At 45.6% G+C, this 22,264-nt stretch overlaps 1 protein-coding gene across 3 annotated transcripts in view; it reads left to right on the top strand.

The window, feature by feature from the left end:
* The first annotated feature begins 6,939 nt into the window (after positions 1–6,939).
* The window catches only part of PINX1 (PIN2 (TERF1) interacting telomerase inhibitor 1), an 80,082-nt gene continuing 64,757 nt past the window's right edge, over positions 6,940–22,264 (top strand). The window contains exons 1-5 of one of the 3 annotated variants that reach the window (XM_048845792.2): positions 6,940–7,053; positions 13,975–14,084; positions 17,028–17,120; positions 17,882–17,960; positions 21,969–22,058. In XM_048845792.2, the coding sequence (XP_048701749.2) occupies positions 7,035–7,053; positions 13,975–14,084; positions 17,028–17,120; positions 17,882–17,960; positions 21,969–22,058 (391 nt within the window). In that variant the 5' untranslated portion in view covers positions 6,940–7,034. Of the gene's footprint in view, positions 7,054–7,222; positions 7,278–8,230; positions 8,325–13,974; positions 14,085–17,027; positions 17,121–17,881; positions 17,961–21,968; positions 22,059–22,264 lie in introns of those variants that run through there. The other 2 variants (XM_048845791.2, XM_048845790.2) reach the window with 2 other exon arrangements.

Below are 22,264 nucleotides of genomic sequence, written 5' to 3'. Positions count from 1 at the left end.
GCCAAGTTGCCTGTCCAGTACAAGGGCTGGTCAGGAATGTGGACTTTTGCAGTCTATGATGATTATCCCATCCCCATGCTGTTGGGGGAAGACTTGGCCAATCATGTGAAGCTAGCCAAGAGGGTGGGAATGGTCACCCGCAGCCAGGCTAAGCAAGCCGTCATGCCTACCTCTGTTCCGGAAACTTCTACCAGGACCCTGTCAGAGGTGATGGACCTTGACCCCAGGCCAATGTCTGCAACAGCAGTAGTGGATCCAGTCCCAGAGACCCAGACAGAGCCAGTCCCAGAACAGGAACCAGCGGAACAACCAGCACCAGACCCATTGCTGGCACTGAATCCAGTACTTGCAACCCCAAAACCAGAGTGTCCCACCAAACCTGAACCGGCAGCAGCCGATAACCCTACACCAGGGGCTCAGCCAGAGCCTGAACCCCAACATAGTGCACCATCGGAGAGTGGTGCACAGTCAACGGAAACAGCCCCATCCCTTACATCACTTCCAGAGGGACCAACCCAAGGTCCACAATCCAATGAGGAACTGATGTCTCCAGCATCAAGGGAACAATTTGAGACCAAACAGGAAGCAGATGAAAGCCTCCAGAGAGCTTGGATGGCGGCATGGAGCAACCCACCACCTCTCAGCTCTTCTAATCGATCCAGGTTTGTTGTAGAAAGAGGACTTTTATACAAGGAAACTCTTTCTGGTGGACACCAGGAAGACTGGCATCCTCAGAGACAGTTGGTAGTTCCAACTAAGTACCAGGTCAAGCTCTTGAGCTTAGCCCACAATCATCCTAGTGGCCATGCTGGGGTGAACAGGACCAAAGACCGTTTGGGGGGGTCATTCCACTGGGAGGGAATGGGCAAGGATGTTTCTACCTATGTCCGGTCTTGTTAGGTATGCCAAAAAGTGGGAAAACCCCAAGACCAGGTCAAAGCCCCTCTCCAGCCACTCCCCATCATTGAAGTTCCATTTCAGTGAGTAGCTGTGGATATTCTGGGTCCTTTTCCGAAAAAGACACCCAGAGGAAAGCAGTGCATACTGACTTTCATGGATTTTGCCACCCGATGGCCAGAAGCAGTAGCTCTAAGCAACTCCAGGGCTAAAAGGGTGTGCCAGGCACTAGCAGACATTTTGGCCAGGGTAGGTTGGCCCTCCGACATCCTCACAGATGCAGGAACTAATTTCCTGGCAGGAACTATGGAAAGCCTTTGGGAAGCTCATGGGGTAAATCACTTGGTTGCCACTCCTTACCACCATCAAACAAATGGCATGGTGGAGAAGTTTAATGGAACTTTGGGGGCCATGATACGTAAATTCGTAAATGAACACTCCAATGATTGGGACCTAGCGTTGCAGCAGTTGCTCTTTGCCTACAGAGCTGTACCACATCCCAGTTTAGGGTTTTCACCATTTGAACTTGTATATGGCCACGAGGTTAAGGGGCCATTACAGTTGGTGAAGCAGCAATGGGAGGGGTTTACACCTTCTCCAGGAACTAACATTGTGGACTTTGTAACCAACCTACAAAACACCCTCTGAACCTCTTTAGCCCTTGCTAAAGAAAACCTACAGGATGCTCAAAAAGAGCAAAAAGCCTGGTATGATAAACATGCCAGAGAGCGTTCCTTCAAAGTAGGGGACCAAGTCATGGTCTTAAAGGCGCTCCAGGCCCATAAAATGGAAGCATCGTGGGAAGGGCCATTCATGGTCCAGGAGTACCTGGGAGCTGTTAATTATCTCATAGCATTCCCCACCTCAAACCGAAAGCCTAAGGTGTACCATATTAATTCTCTAAAGCCCTTTTATTCCAGAGAATTAAAGGTTTGTCAGTTTACAGCCCAGGGAGGAGATGACGCTGAGTGGCCTGAAGGTGTCCACTATGAAGGGAAAAGTGCTGGTGGCGTGGAAGAGGTGAACCTCTCCATGACCCTTGGGAGTATGCAGCGACAGTAGATCAAGGAGCTATGTACTAGCTACTCGCCGATGTTCTCAGCCATTCCAGGACTGACTGAACGGGCATACCACTCCATTGACACAGGTAATGCTCACCCAATTAAAGTCCAGCCTTACCGGGTGTCTCCTCAAGCTAACACTGCTATAGAACGGGAGATCCAGGATATGTTACAGATGGGTGTAATCCGCCCCTCTGGAAGTGCATGGGCATCTCCAGTGGTTCTAGTTCCCAAACCAGCTGGGGAGATACGTTTTTGCGTGGACTACTGTAAGCTAAATGCTGTAACTCGCCCAGACAACTATCCCATGCCACGCACAGATGAACTATTAGAGAAACTGGGATGGGCCCAGTTCATCTCTACCTTGGACTTAACCAAGGGGTACTGGCAGGTACTGCTAGATGAATCCGCCAAGCAAAGGTCAGCCTTCACCACCCATGTCGGGGTGTATGAATTTAATGTACTCCCTTTCGGCCTCGGAATGCACCCGCCACCTTCCAAAGACCTGTAGATGGTCTCCTAGCGGGATTAGGAGAATATGCAGTCGCCTACCTTGACGATGTGGCCATATTTTCAGATTCCTGGGCAGAACACCTGGAACATCTACAAAAAGTCTTTGAGCACAGAAGGGAGGCAGGACTAACTGTTAAGGCTAAGAAGTGTCAAATAGGCCTAAACAGAGTGACTTACCTTGGACACCAGGTGGGTCAAGGAGCTATCAACCCCCTACAGGCCAAAGTGGATGCTATCCAAAAGTGGCCTGTCCCAAAGTCAAAGAAACAGGTCTAATCTTTCTTAGGCTTGGCCGGATATTACAGGCGATTTGTACCGCAATACAGCCAAATCGCCGCCCCACTGACAGACCTAACCAAAAAGAAACAGCCAAATGCCATTCAGTGGACCGAAGAGTGTCCGAAGGCCTTTAACCAGTTTAAAGCGACACTCATGTCTGATCCTGTACTAAGGGCCCCAGACTTTGACAAACCATTCCTAATAATCACAGATGCGTCCGAGCGTGGTGTGGGAGCAGTTTTAATGCAGGAAGGATCGGATCAAGAATTCCACCCTGTAGTGTTTCTCAGCAAGAAGCTGTCTGAGAGGGAAAGCAACTGGTCAGTCAGTGGAAAAGAATGTTACGCCATTGTCTACGCTCTGGAAAAGCTACGCCCATATGTTTGGGGACAGCGTTTCCACCTGCAAACAGACCATGCTGCACTATAGAGGCTTCATACTGCCACGGAAATAACAAAAAAATTTATTTGGTGGAGTTTAGCTCTCCAAGATTTTGATTTCGACATCCAACACATCTCAGGATCTTCTAACAAAGTGGCTGATGCACTCTCCCGTGAAAGTTTCCCAGAATCAACTGGTTAAAATCGTTCTTGAGATGTGGAAAATATTGTTGGTAGTATATTTAGAGGTGCATGTGTCTTATTAACTCTGTTTTCCCCTAGAGCTCCAGGAAGAAATCACAGCCAGCGTTTCACCCTATCTGTGATTTGGGTGGCGTGTCATAAATATAAAGGGAAAGGTAAACATCTTTAAATCCCTCCTGGCCGGAGGAAAAACCCTTTCACCTGTAAAGGGTCAAGAAGCTAGGATAACCTCGCTGGCACCTGACCAAAATGACCAATGAGAAGACAAGATACTTTCAAAGCTGGAGCTGTGGGAGGGAGAAACAAAGGTTCTCTCTGTCTGTGTGATGTTTTTGCCGGGAACAGAACAGGAATGGAGTCTTAGACCTTAGTAAGTAATCTTGCTAGAGATGCGTTAGTCTGTTTTGTTTAAATGGCTGATAAAATAAGCTGTGCTAAATGGAATGTAGATTCCTGTTTTTATGTCTTTTTGTAACTTAAGGTTTTGCCTAGAGGGATTCTCTGTTTTAAATCTGATTACCCTGTAAGGTATTTACCATCCTGATTTTACAGAGGTGATTCTTTTACTTTTTCTTCAATTAAAATTCTTCTTATAAGAACCTGATTGCTTTTTCATTATTCTTAAAAAAAGAAAAGGAGTACTTGTGGCACGTTAGAGACTAACCAATTTATTTGAGCATAAGCTTTCGTGAGCTACAGCTCACTTCATCGGATGCATACTGTGGAAAGTGTAGAAGATCTTTTTATGCACATAAAGCATGAAAAAATACCTCCCCCCACCCCACTCTCCTGCTGGTAATAGCTTATCTAAAGTGATCACTCTCCTTACAATGTGTATGATAATCAAGTTGGGCCATTTCCAGCACAAATCCAGGGTTTAACAAGAACATCTGGGGGAGGGGGAGTAGGAAAACACAAGGGGAAATAGGTTACCTTGCATAATGACTTAGCCACTCCCAGTCTCTATTCAAGTCTAAGTTAATTGTATCCAATTTGCAAATGAATTCCAATTCAGCAGTCTCTCGCTGGAGTCTGGATTTGAAGTTTTTTTGTTGTAATATAGCAACTTTCATGTCTGTAATCGCGTGACCAGAGAGATTGAAGTGTTCTCCGACTGGTTTATGAATGTTATAATTCTTGACATCGGATTTGTGTCCATTTATTCTTTTACGTAGAGACTGTCCAGCTTGACTAATGTACATGGCAGGGGGCATTGCTGGCACATGATGACATATATCACATTGGTGGATGTGCAGGTGAACGAGCCTCTGATAGTGTGGCTGATGTTATTAGGCCCTGTGATGGTGTCCCCTGAATAGATATGTGGGCACAGTTGGCAACGGGCTTTGTTGCAAGGATAGGTTCCTGGGTTAGTGGTTCTGTTGTGTGGTATGTGGTTGCTGGTGAGTATTTGCTTCAGGTTGGGGGGCTGTCTGTAGGCAAGGACTGGCCTGTCTCCCAAGATTTGTGAGAGGGTTGGGTCATCCTTCAGGATAGGTTGTAGATCCTTAATAATGTGTTGGAGGGGTTTTAGTTGGGGGCTGAAGGTGACGGCTAGTGGCATTCTGTTATTTTCTTTGTTAGGCCTGTCCTGTAGTAGGTGACTTCTGGGAACTTTTCTGGCTCTATCAATCTGTTTCTTCACTTCCGCAGGTGGGTATTGTAGTTGTAAGAATGCTTGATAGAGATCTTGTAGGTGTTTGTCTCTGTCTGAGGGGTTGGAGCAGAGAGAAAACCTGGATTTGTGCTGGAAATGGCCCAACTTGATTATCATGCACATTGTAAGGAGAGTGATCACTTTAGATAAGCTATTACCAGCAGGAGAGTGGGGTGGGGGGGGGAGGTATTTTTTCATGGTTTGTGTGTATAAAAAGATCTTCTACACTTTCCACAGTATGCATCCGATGAAGTGAGCTGTAGCTACTGTTACTCTGAAACCTTTCATTATTCTTAAGATCGAAGGGTTTGGGTCTGTGTTCACCTATGCAAATTGGTGAGGATTTTTATCAAGCCTTCCCCAGGAAAGAGGGTGTAGGGTTTGGGGAGGATTCTGGGGGGAAAGATGTTTCCAAGTGGGCTCTTTCCTGGTTATATATCTGTTAGACACTTGGTGTTGGCAGCAATAAAGTCCAAGGGGAAAAAGGAAACTAGTTTGTACCTTGGGGAAGTTTTAACCTAAGCTGGTAAAAATAAGCTTAGGGGTTTTTTTTCATGCAGGTCCCCACATCTGTACCCTAGAGTTCAGAGTGGGGAAGGAACCTTGAGCTAGCAACCAGAGGAGGTGGCCTGAGGACAGCGAGTCACGGGGCCGGGCGAGCGCGCATCACGGCGGCCAGCCACGCGCCCCACACGGCACTGGGCCCAGTGGGCTCCTCCCTCGTCCGCGCAAGGCGCTGTGGGTGTGAGGGCGGGGTAGCCCCCTGTCAAGGTTCCTCCCCCACTCTGAACTCTAGGGTACAGATGTGGGGACCTGCATGAAAAACCTCCTAAGCTTATCTTTACCAGCTTAGGTCAAAACTTCCCCAAGGTACAAAATATTCCACCCGTTGTCCTTGGACGGGCCACTACCACCACCAAACTAATACTGGTTACTGGGGAAGAGCTGTTTGGACGCGTCCTTCCCCCCAAAATACTTCCCAAAACCTTGCACCCCACTTCCTGGACAAGGTTTGGTAAAAAGCCTCACCAATTTGCCTAGGTGACTACAGACCCAGACCCTTGGATCTTAAGAACAATGAACAATCCTCCCAACACTTGCACCCCCCCTTTCCTGGGAAATGTTGGATAAAAAGCCTCACCAATTTGCATAGGTGACCACAGACCCAAACCCTTGGATCTGAGAACAATGAAAAAGCATTCAGTTTTTTACAAGAAGACTTTTAATAAAAAATAGAAGTAAATAGAAATAAAGAAATCCCCCCTGTAAAATCAGGATGGTAGATATCTTACAGGGTAATTAGATTCAAAAACATAGAGAACCCCTCTAGGAAAAACCTTAAGTTACAAAAAAGATACACAGACAGAAATAGTTATTCTATTCAGCACAATTCTTTTCTCAGCCATTTAAAGAAATCATAATCTAACACATACCTAGCTAGATTACTTACTAAAAGTTCTAAGACTCCATTCCTGGTCTATCCCCGGCAAAGACCCAGCACACAGACAGACACAGACCCTTTGTTTCTCTCCCTCCTCCCAGCTTTTGAAAGTATCTTGTCTCCTCATTGGTCATTTTGGTCAGGTGCCAGCGAGGTTACCTTTAGCTTCTTAACCCTTTACAGGTGAGAGGAGCTTTCCCCTGGCCAGGAGGGGTTTCAAAGGGGTTTACCCTTCCCTTTATATTTATGACACCCCCCCCCCCCAGAAGCCCCCTAGATCCAGGCAGAATCCATTTGAGAGCCCCACCCGGGCAGCCCTGGCGCTGTGAATGGGGCTGCCCGGCAGTTGCCCGTGTAGCTTCCACGCAGAACCGGGGGTGGGTGAGCCTTTTAATCGCAATGGGTTTCTCCTACGTCCCTAACACGCCCCGCTTCCCCCTTAGAAAAGCGCCTTGTTTTGACTCGCCTTCCCTCTTAAGTCAGGCACATCTTCCGGCGCCCTATTCTGCGCCCAAGGGAAAGAGGGCCCCATTCTCCCCAGATGGCGGCGCCGGCCGGTGAACGTAGGGCTCTGCGCGCCGGTAGCTTAGAAGGCCCCAAAGATGGCGATGCTGGCGGAGCGTGAGTAGCGGGGCTGCGGAGGGGGTTAGAGCCGGCAAGTCGGGTGAAGGGAGAAACCATTATGTGTCTGGGAAGGGGGAGCTGCCACGGTCTACGCAGGAGGGGTGCGGGGGGAAACCAAAAGCGATGAGGCGGTGGAAGACACCGCCAGGGATGTTGGGGGGGGAAAGGGGAGCGTGTCCCTGATGAAAGGGTGGACTCGATGGAAGGAGCTACTCTGAGGGGTAGGGAGATACCACTGTTCGGGGGGTGGGGGCGCCCCGCCAGGCTGCGTTATGTCTCCTCTGACACCCTGGCTCCCTGCCCCGCCCAGGGCGCCTGGTGGCCCTGGCACAGCGGTTGGGAGGCTGGGAGGGGCCCCTGGGTGCTACCAAAGCGGTGGGTGGGGGAGGGAGGAACGAACCTGCCTAGTTCCAGGCATTGGGGGAGCGAGTGGGGAGGTGCCTGGACCTCTTGGGGCCCCTATGGGGGTCCTGCCTGCTGGGCCCCTCTGTGGGCCTTTGGGCAGGGTGAGCACTGGGCCCCAGCCGCTCTGTGGGCAGGGGCGCTGGGCGGGGCCCCAAGCTGTGTTGTTGGGCCCCCATGAGGTTGTTTCCCACACCAGCGTCCCTTCTCTCCCCCTCTACTGCCCTCACTAAAAGAGCCACCTGTCAGAGGGGAAAACGCTTCTCATCATGGCCTGTGGTGCGTGCTCCGACACTGCTCTATGATGTGAGCGCGCACATGGACGCAGTGGTGAAACACAGCCGTCTCTGGCGAGGAAGGGTGGCAACTGTGTAACGGTTCACAGCAATTTAGGACAGGAAATGAACGCTGCCTTATACCCAGTGATGGCGAGAGGGATTTTCTGTAGTTGGAACAAAACTTCATAGTATCTAAGTGAGAGAGTACCCTGACTGTATGAAGATTTATACATATGTATAAAGACAAGAACATACTTGAAATAACCCTGCTGAACTCAACGGGATTTGTGCTTAATGTTAAACATTTGTATTATAGCACTTTTGCATAAGGAGGGCATTCGTTCTTGTGTGAGAGGCTTTTTTTAATTGAGTGTGAGGTAAACTGTTACCACAAATTGATTATTTAATGCCGCTGGGTGATGGAATCAAGTTCAAGGTCTCAGTACTTATCTTCAAAGCACTCAAGGGCATGGGCCCAGGATACGGAGAAGATCAACTAAAGTTCCAAGATGAAGACTGTGATCAGCAACTTTGGTCTTCTGCTGCAATGGAAATCTCAAAGGCTATGTCTATATGTGTCTTTCACAGGTATTCCCCTCTCCCCCCCCCCCCCCCCCCAAGAAAAAAACAAAAGTTTTGCCGCAACAAGTGCCAGTCCTGCTGACGATACAAACGCCAGTCATTGGAGGTAGAAGTATTTTGTTGGCAGGAGAGCCGACAAACAGCGTCTATACTGCATAACTTTTAGCAGCATGGGTGTGGCGATACAGACATGTCACTAAAAGCTGTGTAGTGTAGACATCGCCTAAGAGAGAGGCTCATCTCTGCAGGAGACAGAACTTTCTTGAGGGCTGGTCCAAGACAGGAATGAACTCCCCCAGGAACAAAGGATCATCACAGTCCTTTCTACCTTCCTCTTCCAAGGAGCGATGGTCTAAAGCTGCAGTGGGGGAGGTCTAGGTTGGATATTAGGAAAAATCATTTCACTAGGAGGATGGTGAAGCACTGGAATGGGTTACCTAGGGAGGTGGTGGAATCTCCATCTTCGAGGTTTTTAAGGCCCAGCTTGACAAAGCCTGGCTGGAATGATTTAGTTGGGGTTGGCCCTGCTTTGAGCAGGGGATTGGACTAGATGACCTCCTAATGTCTCTTCCAACCCTGATCTTCTATGATTCCAAGTGCAAACTGTATTTTTCTGTATCTCCCTTCTCTAACATATATAGCAGTGTGTGTATCAGAAATATATAACACCTAAAACTAAACATTTCATTGTATACTCTCATCCCCTGGGGAGAGGATGAAAGAACAAACACATGACAGATGTTAGTCACATTGCATAATGTGCCATTCAGAAGTGCTTAGATACTAAGTTGATGAGGATACTGTAAGAAACTGTTGATAAATTGTACAGCCATTTGCTTGACCACGCTTCAGTTGGTTATGAAGTATATTCAAGAGACTAGCCAGCATGTATTGGTTAACAGAATATATAAAATAGTTTTTAATGCCCTTAGATGGTTATTGAAAGTTTAATTATTTATTGGGACACTCAAAGCTTTTGAATTCTTTTTTTCTTTTAATGTCAAATATAAATAATATGTTTCTGCAGGACTGGGGCCAGAATATGTAATGAAACTTAAGATTTTTTTTTTTAATTTGAGAGACATACCTCTGAGTTGATTTGAAGAAAGCTATACACAGAGAGCACAATTACATGTAAGTCCCCATCAGAATGGTTATTCAGAATTGTGCAGTATCCAATGTACAATAATTAAAAATTTAGTGCTGTGTTAACGTTTATCCTTGCATGTGCAGGGAAGCACTGAAATACTTCTTTAAAGGATAAATCTAATTACGTAGGGTTTGCCAGAACTCTGTATGTGTGACTAGCTTGTGGTAATTGTGAAGGCAGATTATGCACATGCATTTTTGTGTGTGCAGTTCTGGACAACTTCAATCACTGTATTATCAATATTTAGTCCAAAAGAGAGGAGGAGAACTATTTCTTATCCATGCACATAGCTAAAACTCTTGTCCAAGCTCTCATTCTCTTGGTTCTCAATTACTGCAACGTCCTTCTCTCTGGACTTGACAAAAGCAATCTTGCCATGCTTTTATCTATTCAAAATGCTGCTGTAAAGATCATTTTCCTAGCCTGTTGTTTTAAGCATGGCACACCTCTCTTTGCATCCCTCCACTGGCTCCCCCTCCTCCTACCTGTCATCTCTCATATCAAGATGTCAGCTCTTGCATCCTGTCAGCTCATGATGCTCTCCTCCCTCACCCACTTATTACATTTTCAAACTAAGATCGTTTGCTTTCTCACAGGATGCCCCTCACGCTCGGCAGGTGCTTCCCATAACAATTGAAAAGCCATCTCGTTCTCCTTTTGCAAAACCCTCCTCAAAACTCTCCTGTACCATGATGCGTAAAAAAAAATTGACAATGGTCAGGGTGCTGATGTGCAGAGTATACCACCTATCATACGGTACAATATTGTCATGTTGTTTCCTTGTACAGCCCTGTCAGTCTGTAGCCATCTGTTGTCTCCTGTCTACTTAGATTGTAAGCTCTTTGTGGCAGGGACTGTTTTGGCTTGTACAGCACCTAACACAACAAGGTCTGGTCCATGATTGGAGCTCCTAGGTATTACGGTAATTCAAAAAGAATAATCTAAAACAAGAGACTATAGATGGGAGGGCAAGGAAAGGATGCCTAGAACATCTGTAGATGGTTTTTAGCCATCTCCTAGTGCAGTTTAGCAGCTGGAGACAAGGAAAAGAGCCAGTAGCACATCACCAACCAGCTCTCTGCCCATAATTATTGAGTGCTCCATGGACCACAGTTTCAGAACTTCTAGTTCAGCTTCACGTCCAGGGCTGCAGTTGGGCAAAAAGTGTGCAGGAACTGATCCATTGCAAACAGCATGGAGCGGGAGTTAGTGGAATAGCAAAAGGTTTCTGAGTGAATGAAGTTTTTCTCCACTGGATGGTGCTGCTTACCCAGGATATCAGTAGTACCTCTATAATGTAATTCTCCAGGGGCAGTTTGGTACAGCGGCCTAGTGTTGGAACTGAATCACTTTTAGCTTGCAGGATGATAGGTAGTTTACTTCTTCATTTTGGAAAGATTACAGTGAACAGACATCTCTAACAAAGAGAATTGTTCTTTCCAAATCTCATTTGGAGGAGAAGGGATGGCTGCAGCACAGAGGTTGGAGTTCTGGCTTTGCCACACGTTTCTTGTTGATTTTAACTAAGTCACTTCACTTCTCTTGTTCTTGAGTTTCCTGATCTGCGAAATAGGACTAACACATCTGTCTGTCTTAGGGAAATGTGAAGATTAATGCCCTGTCTGGAAAGTGATTTGAGATCCTGCAATTGAAGGTGCTAGGAAAGGAAAAAGTATTACCAATTTCAACTTTGAGAAACTACTCTACTAAGTCTTGTAACCAGGGGTCTCTGGGGAGGATGAACTGAAAAGCATCTTAGATATATGTGGCAGCTTTACAGCTGGGTGAGATGTATCAAATTTAATTCCCCCGGTTTTGTTAAGCCACTATCCTGAGTAACAGTTACAATAGACAGAAAATGAGGGTTCTTCAGATGTTATAGCTGGTAGGAAGTGCTGAACAAGTGGGATTATAGTGATTTAAGGAAGGTGAAAGGAGAGCAATGAAGAAGAGACTTCAGGCTAAAGGGGTAGAGGAAAAGGGACCGTGTAAGGCATGGAATTGGAAAGGAGACATTAGTGTACTTGAAACCTTCCATATGTGTGTGACTGTGTCCTCTTGAATTGATCCTCGTGTGCTGCACTGGTTGACTTTGAAATGAACAACCTTCTGTGGCTTAAAGGGACAGTGGCCAAGATTTTCAAATGTTGTGAGATTCAGTGTTTGGTTGCTCAGTTTGATTTTCAGAGGACTGGTGATCATTATTTTTTGAAATCAGTTTTCTTTGAGGTGTGTTGAGTTGGTTGCCCAAAATCACTAGTCAGCTTTGTAAATCTTGGCCAACATCCACATAACTCCTTTTGGCTGAGATTTTCAAATTAGCCTAAGGAGGTTAAGTGCCCAGTTCCCGTTGAAGATTTGTGGGAGTGTTGGGCACTTGGCATATTTTAGGCCCTTTTGATCATCGCGACCACTTTGTGTTTATATATAAACACAAACAATCCCTATGTTATTGGTATGACTATAGATTATCAGCACTAACAGAGCTCTAGACTTTTCTCCCTGTATGCTCTATTCACTTCTTGAATTTTTACTCAGCTTGGGTAATGAAAACAGGCTGGTCAGTTTCACTTATGAAAAAGCATACCGAAAGTCATATAGAGATCTCTCTGGAAACTGTACAGTTTTCCAGAGAATGAGATCCTTTCTATTGGTATTTAACCATCTGATGGAATTTGGGGGTATTCCATCAGCAGGGTATAATTTCCTCTTAAATCCAATAGGACTTTTCTTGAGGGTGGTTTTTCTGTACAGCGCAGTTACTAGTGCTTCTAATGCTGCTGGGGAACGTTAAAGCTAATGTTAAACACAATTTTGTAACTTTTTTCATCACTGTGTTTTGTGATTTTTTTTTTTTTTTGAAGTCGGAGTGGGTTTTTATTAAAAGAAACAGAACAGGGGCTGAAACCAAATTGTGTTCCTGTAATCTTGTTCCAATTTTCCAAAGGTGCATTTAGAGGACTGATGGTCTTGTAGTTAAAGCATGGAATTGTGACTCAGGGGAATTGGGTTCAATTCCTGGCTCAGCCATAGAATTTTTATGATCTTGAGCAAGCCATTTATCTCTCTATGCCTCCATATGTAAAATGAGGGTAGTAATACTTCCTTTTTCTGTTTAGGCCAGGGGTGGGCACACTTTTTGGCCCAAGGGCCACATCTGGGTATGGCAATTGTATGGTGGGCCATGAATGCTCACAAAATTGGGGGTTGGGGTATGGGAGGGGGTGAGAGCTCTGGGGTGGGGCTGGGGATGAGGGTGCAGCAGGGAGCTCCGGACTGGGACCAAGGGGTTTGGAGGGCAGGAGCGGGATCAGGGCTGGGGCAGGGGGTTGGCATGTGGGAGGGGGCCAGAGGTGCAGGCTCTGGGTGGCGCTTACCTCAAGCACCTCCCAGAAGCAGCAACAGCATGTCCCGCCTCTGGCTCCTTCTCGGAGGCGCAGCCAGGCAGCTCTGCGCGCTGCCCCGCCTTCAGGCGCCATTCCTGCCAGTGGGGGCTGTGGAGGCAGTGTGCAGAGCCCCTTGGCTGCCCCTATGTGTAGGAGCCAGAGGTGGGAGGACATGCCGCTGCTTCCAGGAGCCGCACGGAGCGGGGCAAGCCCCCGACCCCGCTCCCCGGCTGGAGTGCCAGAGTGGGGCAAGCCCTGGACCCTGGTCCCCGGCGGGAGCTCAAGGACTGGATTAAAATGTCTGACAGGCCGGATGCAGCCCCCAAGCCGTAGTTTGCCCACCCCTGGTTTAGGCCCTGATCCTGCAAACAGTTATGCACATGTTTAACTTTGTTATGCTAACTTTACTTTACTTCGTTGATTTCAATGGAACTACTAACAGTAGTAAAGTTAAGGATATGCATAATTGTTTGTAGGATTGTAAGCTCTTCAAAGCAGAGGATCTTTCTTACTGTGTCTGATCACAAAGTGGCCTTGATCCTCATTTTGAGACTCTAGATGGTGTAACTGTAATACAAATAATAATGTCATCTGAGTTCTCAGATAAATTAGCCATTCTCTGTGCAGACCTTGAAAGCTTTCATCACATTGGTGCTTGTTCTGTACTCGTTTGAATAAGTAGACATCTGTGACTGGTTATATTTAATTTTTTTTTATTAAAGCAGTGGTTAGATCCACTATAACCTGACATTCAGGGAGGAAAGATGGTCCAGTGATTAGGGCACCACCCTAGAACTTGGGAGACCTGCATTCGAGTCCCTGCTCTGCCATAGACTTCCTGTGTGACCTTGGGCAAGTCTCTTAGTCTCTATGTGCTTCAATTCCCTGTTACAATGGGGCTAATAGCACTTCCCTACTTCAGTGTATTTCTCTTCATAACACTTCTGTGAAGATTGAGATGCTGAGATACTGTGGTATTAGGACTGTATAAATACCATAATAGTCTGTTATAGATTCTGTTTGGAGGAAAAATAATGTCTTGACTTATTTTTAATTGCATTATCAGCTTCTGTAATATTAAATAGAGCATAATTTATTCCCCCCCCCCCCCCCACTGTAGCCCGTAAAAAGCAGAAGTGGTCTGTGGATCCTAGAAACAGCGCCTGGAGTAAAGATGAATCCAAATTTGGCCAGAAGATGTTGGAAAAAATGGGATGGTCCAAAGGAAAGGTATGGTCTGAAGGGAAGTAAGTGGTCTTGCAGAAAAGCAAACTCTCAGCTATTCCAGAATTTGAAATACTGAGAGAGATCTGGATACAGGAATTACAGGCAGCTCTTAGGCCTAGAGCAGGGGTCGGCAACCTGCGGCACACATGCCAAAGGCGGCACGCAAGCTGATTTTTAGTGGCACTCTCCTGCCAGCCAGGGTCCCGGCAGCTGGCCCCGCTCAGCCCGCTGCTGGCCTGGATGGATGGAACCCTGGGCCGGCAGCGGGCTGAGCGGGGCCAACGGCCGGGACCCCGGCTGGCAGGGGCCGGCGGCCGGGACCCCAGGCCAGCGACAGGGACCCCAGGCCGGCAGCAGAATGAGCGAGGCCGGCGGCCAGGACCCCAGACTGGCAGTGCATGCAGCAGACAGAACCCCAGACTGGCAGCGCGATGAGCCGCTCAGCCCGCTGCCGGTCTGGGGTTTCGTCCGTCAGCCCCTGACAGCTGGGGTCCTGGCTGCCGGCACCACTCAGCCCGCTGCCAGTCTGAGGTTCCATCGGGGGGCTCTGTAAATGTAAAATTTATTACTGGCACGCGAAACCTTAAATTAATGAAGACTTGGCACAGTACTTCTCAAAGGTTGCCGACCCCCTGGCCTAGAGTTTATAGGGCTATATCCTTTTTAGTAGGTACTTTACTGTTACCCCCCTTCTTGCTGACTTCTGGATCTCTCCTGCTGTCCTGTTTCCTTTTTTCCTTTTCTGCTCTCTTTGATAAGGAGATGGGTGACCCCAATTCAGAACTGCAGGAGCTACAGATGTGCCTCCCAAATTCTGACAGCTGCCTGGGGTGTAAGATAGAGCAGCTTCAGGAGCTGCTTTAACTTTTGGCAACTTTTAATGGCCCCTTATGATCTGCTCTTCTACCCAGAATAGCCAGAGTGTAGCATCAAGCCACATCTCTTCCCACCCCAGCATGCTCCTATGGTGGAGAGCTGTGGATGGAGGCCTGTGATCTTAGGATGACAGATATATTCCCTGTTGGCCAATAAAGACATCTCTGCTGCCTCTTTAGAGTGGCTCAGCTTCTATAGAAACTCCACAGAGCCCAGAATTGAGGCCTGTGTCTCTTCAGCATTTCCAGGTGCTAGTTACCTGACTAAACACAAAAGAGAATGGTCTTCATTGTTTTTTAAAGGCATCTTTCATCTCTGGTATTTCTCTTCCACCATTTAATAAAGAATAATAGTTGTGGCTTTCTTGAGTTTAGGAGACTCCCAGAACTTATGGTGAAAGAGAAGAGGTACTCCTGAGTGTCTCACAATAACTGTGTTGACTTGGGAAAGTTGCTTAAAGAAAAGGTAGCCTAAATAGGTTTTTAACTGGCTCTAATTTTACATTTAGTTGCTGGAGCAGAATTTCATATACAAACAGCGAAAGGTAGGGCCTGATCCCAAACCCATGGACATCAATGAGTCCATTGGCTTCGATAGGTTTTCTAACTGTGATTGATTAACTTCTTGATTTGTAAGCACAAATACGTATTTATTAGTGCTTTTAATGTACTGTGAAAATAAGTATGAAAGCCATGGGATTTTAAAACTGAGATTGAAAGGATGCTGTCAAACATTCTGCTCACACTGGATAAAATCATGCTGGCAACAACCAAACACAACTGTTGCCTTAACTAAAGTGGACAGAGATTTTTTCCTAAGTGTCCTAAAACCATGCTATAGGCCCTGCCTACACTGGAATTACAGCTGAAGTCGGGAGGATCTGTTACAACACAGTCCCAATAGATGGGGCAATAGACCTGGTATGTGATAGGGAGAGGAATCTGGCTAGCATCATTTTTAAAACAAAATTCACTGTCTGCTGGGCCCATGCTAGCAACAGTCATGTTTAAATATGGGTTATTGCTGCATAAAACAGGTTTTCAACCATAGGCCTCATCTACACTATTCCCAAATACTGTGATGTGGCCCACCATTGTTCTTATGTGACTTCTCCTTATTTGTGTGGCTAGGAAAAAATAAATAGGGTAGAGAATGAGGTCTTGTCTTTGATAGGTACCTTGGCTAAAACATGGTAACCTAGCATGGGCTTAGCATGTTTGGTTTTCCTGCCACTTGGGCAAGAAAAATACATATTGGGCCCCAAACATATTTTCTTACTGAATTTAAATACTGTTAGTTTGTAGTAGGGACAAAGCCAAGATCTGAAGTCCAAACTTGCCCCAACACTCTTCATGAACAAGCAAAGAAAATGGGTCCTGCTGAGTTCCAGTTTGGGTCAATTACATTTTTATTTGCCTCAATCTAACCTCTCTCCGCAAGTTCAATTGGGTGTGCTATTCTTTGTTTCCTGCTGGCAGTTTTTTAAGTACAACAATTACATCTTACATCCACCTCAGGGGTGGATTTCCGTGGTGAGAGAAGCATTCCCAATGTGTGCTCTCTCTTTCTATGTGCAAAGTTTTAAAGCACTGCAGGATCACCTGGAAATGTAAGGTGCTGTCCGGATTAATCATGAACAACTCAGTGATATTATTTGTTTCAGAGTAGCAGCTGTGTTAGTCTGTATTCACAAAAAGAAAAGGAGTACTTGTGGCACCTTAGAGACTAACCAGTTTATTTGAGCATAAGCTTTCGATGAAGTGAGCTGTAGCTCACGAAAGCTTATGCTCAGGTAAATTGGTTAGTGTCTAAGGTGCCATAAGTACTCCTTTTCAGTGATATTACTGCTTTGGTGTTTTGAGGGGCACATAAACAGTAAGTTAAAAATACACAAATTCTCTGTGTTGCTTATAGCATTTGACTGAATTAAATTGTAGACAAGAAAATAAATAATAATATAAGTTGTCTTGTTTGTATTTCAAAAACAAATGGACTTTCTATATGATACCTATATTTATCTTTAATGTCACTCCTGAAAAACGCTTACAATTTGCCTTATGTTCTCATTAGGGTCTTGGGGTTCAGGAACAAGGGAGCACAGAGCACATCAAGGTTCAAGTGAAAAACAACACACTTGGTTTAGGAGCAGCCATAAACTATGAGGTGAGTACTAGTTAGCGTTACTGCCAACACAGGTAAGAATGTGTTGATTGTTGACAGCCCCTTTATGTAATGGGAAGTGAGTGAAATCTATCATCAAGTTTGTATGGTGTTGGGATAATGATGAACATCTCACAGAAGAGAGAAACCAGCTTAAATGCAGCATTGGTACAGTTATGTCCTGTTGGGGTTTTTTGGGAGGATGTTGGAGTGGGGAGGCTGTGGTGAATAATGGGGAGTAGGCGGCTCAGAGATGCCACTTCCCACAGACAACTGAAATGTTTGTTTACTGGTAGATATCCCTTTGTCTCCATTTACTAGACCTGGTTTCATGCCTTCCTGTCATTCTGCTCCCTATTCCTGGAACAGTCCCTATTTCCCGTTGGCAGTCATGGGTTTGCACAGAATGTGGGATTGAGCCCTAAAGGCGCTGTCTGAGTCAACATCTGAACTGACTTTGTGTGTTCTCATCTTTTGTGCTGCAGGAAAATTATGTTAGCATTTCCTGCCTGTAGCTGAAAACAACTTGCCCAGACTGGGGCATGACAGAGCCAACAACAACTCAGTATTGTTTGAAGACTTTCAAACGCAACTCGTAGGCACTTGGAGCGAACTTAACAAGCTGTAGTTAGTGTTTCTACCCATGAAACTTTAGGGATTGCTAGTTACTCTTTGGTGTGTAGAACCAGAGGATGTAGAGTGGGACTCTGATAGACCTTTTGATGGGATCTTTTGCCTCTTATTTGCTTGGGTGCTATTTACAGGACAACTGGATTGCTCATCAAGATGACTTCAACCAACTTCTGGCTGAACTGAATAATTGCCATGGGCAAGGTGAATCAGGTATGTTAATACTTTGCTATATTGGAAGTTTCACTGAGAATTTCCTTTATTTTTCATTTCTTAAAAGGCAAATTAAGGCCCGGTCCTGTGGGCTGGTAATACTTCTTGCATGATGCTCATCCCCCTTCAACTCTCATTAAAATGAATGGGAACAGAGGGCTCACTGCCACGCAGAACCAAGATATTAAGTTTGATGAGGATGTGTATGAATTACATTTAAATTCCATAGATGGTAATGGGCTTTGAATCAGGCCCTTGTTAGGGCTCTTCAAAAGAAAAGGCAGACGGCTGTGTTCCCTTTATCCGGTGAGATATGCAGAAGCAGCAGCTGTTCACTGAAAAACAGCCTGAGGCAGTTCAAAGGCGTGTGACACAAACATTCTCCAAAAAAAGAAAAGGAGGACTTGTGGCACCTTAGAGACTAAGAAATTTATTTGAGCATAAGCTTTCATGAGCTACAGCTCACTTCATTGATGAAGTGAGCTGTAGCTCATGAAAGCTTATGCTCAAATAGATTTGTTAGTCTCTAAGGTGCCACAAGTCCTCCTGTTCTTTTTGCGGATACAGACTAACACGGCTGCTACTCTGAAACATTCTCCATTGCCACATTTTACCTCCTCAGCCTCATTGATGAAGAATTGTGTCTGGGTTTTTACCTAGTGGCAGTTTCTTCAGCGCTTCACTTTTCCTGCCCTTAAGAAACTACTGTTTGCATGAGCTGGGGTCAAAACCTACCTCCTCTTTAAATACTGTGATTTAGTTGGGCAAAAGGGCAGGACATGCAGAAGCAGGAAACTTGTCAAAAATTTCTGAAAGAGCTAAATCTCTCAGTCTCAGAAAGTACTTGGGCCTGGTCTATGCACATGCTGGTTTAAATAATAGGAACAAACTAAACTGATATAAGTGAGGTGTAAAACCGTGCAAGCATCCACATAGTGCTGCATAAGTTTAACTAACTCCATCTAACATCATGCCTTTACTTAAACTGGGTCAATTTTTATGTGCCGACAGGCCCTTGGGCTGCAGGTCTGCAACCGTTAGCTCCCTGGTGGAGCCCCATTAGAGTCAGCTGGGTTCTGCCTGGGTGCAACATCTGGCCACAAATTATCAGTGGCAGTATGTTGGCCTTAGTGAGTTTATTCAGAATATTCAGAGCAAACTGTAGTTGCTCATGAGTTAATCCTAAAAATGACAGCAAGAGTGTGGAGTTATTTTTGGAGTTATGAGGAAGATTAAAATCAGTTTTTATAGTGGAGAAACTACAACCTCCCTTAATAAGCCGCACACCTACAGGGCTGCAACTGGAATCCCGGTCCTTAAGCTCTAAGGGACAGATTTTTAAAGGTACACCTCTACCCTGATGTAACGTGAGCCGATATAACACAAATTCAGATATAACACGGTAAAGCAGCGCTCCGGGGTGGGCGGGGCTGCACGCTTCAGTGGATCAAAGCAAGTTCGATATAACACGGTTTCACCTATAACACAGTAAGATTTTTTGGCTCCCGAGGGCAGCGTTCTAGAATCCTAGAATATCAGGGTTGGAAGGGACCTCAGGAGATCATCTAGTCCAACCCCCTGCTCAAAGCAGGACCAATCCCCAATTTTTGCCCCAGGTCCCTAAATGGCCCCCTTAAGGATTGAACTCACAACCCTGGGTTATATCGGCGTAGAGGTGTATGTAGGTGTCTAAAGATCTAGAGAGGTGCCCTGGTCATTTTCAAAGTGCCTAGTTCCTAACTCCCATTGGATTTTGGTGCCTTTGAAGATCCCACTGGGCACCTATCTGCATTTTCAGGAATCTAAATACAATTAAAAATCTGATCCTAAAATCCTGCTGAGCTAAAGGAAGATCAGTTAGCTGTAACTCGTGGGAAGACCCTGATGGTCTTTGTAAGTTGATTCCATCCATTACGTGCTTTCAAAGGTGGGCAAATGTCACTAACCCCATTTTTACACATATGAAAACTGAGGATCAGAGAGGCTTAAATGACTTGTCCAAGGACACACAGTGAGTCAGTGGCAGAGCCAGATTCATTGAAGGAAGCTGTCCTGGTTCCCGGTCCTGTGCTGTATCCCCTAGGTAGACCATTGTGACCTCTCCAAAGTCCTATGCTGTATTAAGTTTGAAGACCCTTGATCTCGAAAGATATTTATACTTGGCTCACCCCCATGGTATCTGAGCACCCATTTCATTGCTCAGTAGTCACAAAAAGTGAATAGGATATGGACATAAATACAGCCAAAGCAAATTGTTTTTAAAATTGGGGTGAATATTTCTGCAGCATCTGCCCAGCCCAAATACTAAGTCTCAGTAGTCAGCAGAGGAGATGATGATGCATCTTTCCAGTGAAAGCTCCATAGATAAAATTTCTGATGTTGGATACTGAAGTTCCACCTTACAGCCACAAGAGGGTGCTGGTGTCACTCTTGCTGGAAGTGTGAGATTGCGATTGACGCTCTGCTGAGAATTCGTACTGTTTTATGTTCCCTCTGGATTAGACAGCAGTGGAATCACAAGTGCCTGATCCTTGGTTGGGATGCTACTATTGTGATGCTCAGTTTCCACACAAAACGTGTCTTTAAGGGCTTTCAACTCTGTCTGCAGCAAATTCTTTCTAACCTCAGATTTGCTAGATGTAGGAGTAACCAGTTCCCCTCGTTACAGATTTTCAGTTTAAATGCAGTAGGGACCGGATGGATCGGAGTGATCATGGGCTATTAGCTTTTTCCCCCTAGGTTGATGGTTTAACTCCAGCTTAGTCATTCTGAGTTCCAGACAGTTCCACTGTACTAGTCCATGGAGGGTAATGGGTTTGCACAGGTTCACTGAGGATCTAATTTTGTCTGCAGATCCTTGATTACAGGTGAGGGTGCATAAGAATGAAGGAACCCAGCTTGGCTATTGGTACCCAGGCTGAGTCTGCAGGCCTAGCAGTTAGAAAATACATCTTAACTTGGAAACTGATGATGATTATTTGTATTGTGGTAGCACATAGGAGCCCTAGTCGAGGACCAGGACCACACTATTAGGTGCTGTGCGAACACAGGACACAAAGCTGTGAAGAGCTTACAATCTAAGCGTAAGATGAGATAACAGATGGGTACAGACAGATGGGGGAGAACCAGGAAGCAATGAGATGATATTGATCAGCATGATAGGCAGTGGTCTCTGCACATCTGCAGCCTAACTGTTATCAGGGCTTTTTTTTAAGAATCCCAGGATAGGAGTTGGGGGTGGACAACGAGGTAGCTTGTGGATGTTTATGGGGAATTCCTCTGAAGCCTGTGGGGCAGCATGGGAGAAGGCATGACGCTGCTTGTTTGAAAACTGAATAAGTGGACGATGAAGGCTGGCACGATGGGCCGATCGGAGGTGAGCATCAGCATCTTGATGCTGAATGAGAGATGGTGGGTAGCGTGGGGATTGACCATTAAGAGCCTTGTAAGGGAAGAGAAGCAGCCTATGAGTGATTGCGTTAGAAAAGTGAGAGTCACTGAGAGATGATCACAGAACCTCACAATGCTGTTTCCAGCCACTTTTCATGGTTGTACCCTAACTTAGTCACTCCTGTATATCAGTGTGTTTGTCATCAAGAATTCCTTTTTGGTTAATTGGTATGGTGGGCAACAAATGATGATAATAGACTCTATCTAAGGGTTGTACATACGGACAGTGTAGAGGACTTAGAACAATGGCCCGCCAACCTGATTGCTTGTAGGCACTGTTGCAATATAAATGTTTAGTAACAAGACACTGTCCCTGCTCTGAAGAGCTTGCATCTTTTTACAAATTACATTTATAACGAGTAGGGGTAACATAATAGCTGGGAAGTGGGGTAATAAGATCGTACGGTAACGTATCTTGAACAACACTTACCATGCTCCTTCGATGTTGTGGTGTGACTGGTTGTTGGGACACGGTCCTAAATTGAGGCGTTAAATGTACTGACATTTGAGTTTAGTGGTTAACATTTGTTTAGTGGAAACGTAACCTTTGTGTTTTAGAGCCCTCTAGCGAACAGAAGAAGACATTCAGTCTTGAAGAGAAATCCAGATCCTCCAGGAAACGTGTTCATTATATGAAGTTTGCAAAAGGTAAGGGGCACTTCGTTGTTCTTTCTTGAACTTCAGGGTTATAAATATCTATGTACCAGGATGACACATGCCCTCTGACTTACATTTGTCATTAGAAACATCCATGTGGCAACCAGCTTTCAATTATAATACAGCCTTCCTGCTTTATTTGGCAGGTTTTGTTGGCTTTAGGCTAGTATTCTTGAATAATTCAATCATTGTCTATA

This window comes from Caretta caretta, chromosome 3 (assembly GCF_965140235.1).
Source record: "Caretta caretta isolate rCarCar2 chromosome 3, rCarCar1.hap1, whole genome shotgun sequence".
NCBI lineage: Eukaryota > Metazoa > Chordata > Testudines > Cheloniidae > Caretta > Caretta caretta.
The sequence above is the reverse complement of the archived record's forward strand: the minus strand, read 5'-3'. Positions and strand labels throughout refer to the sequence as shown.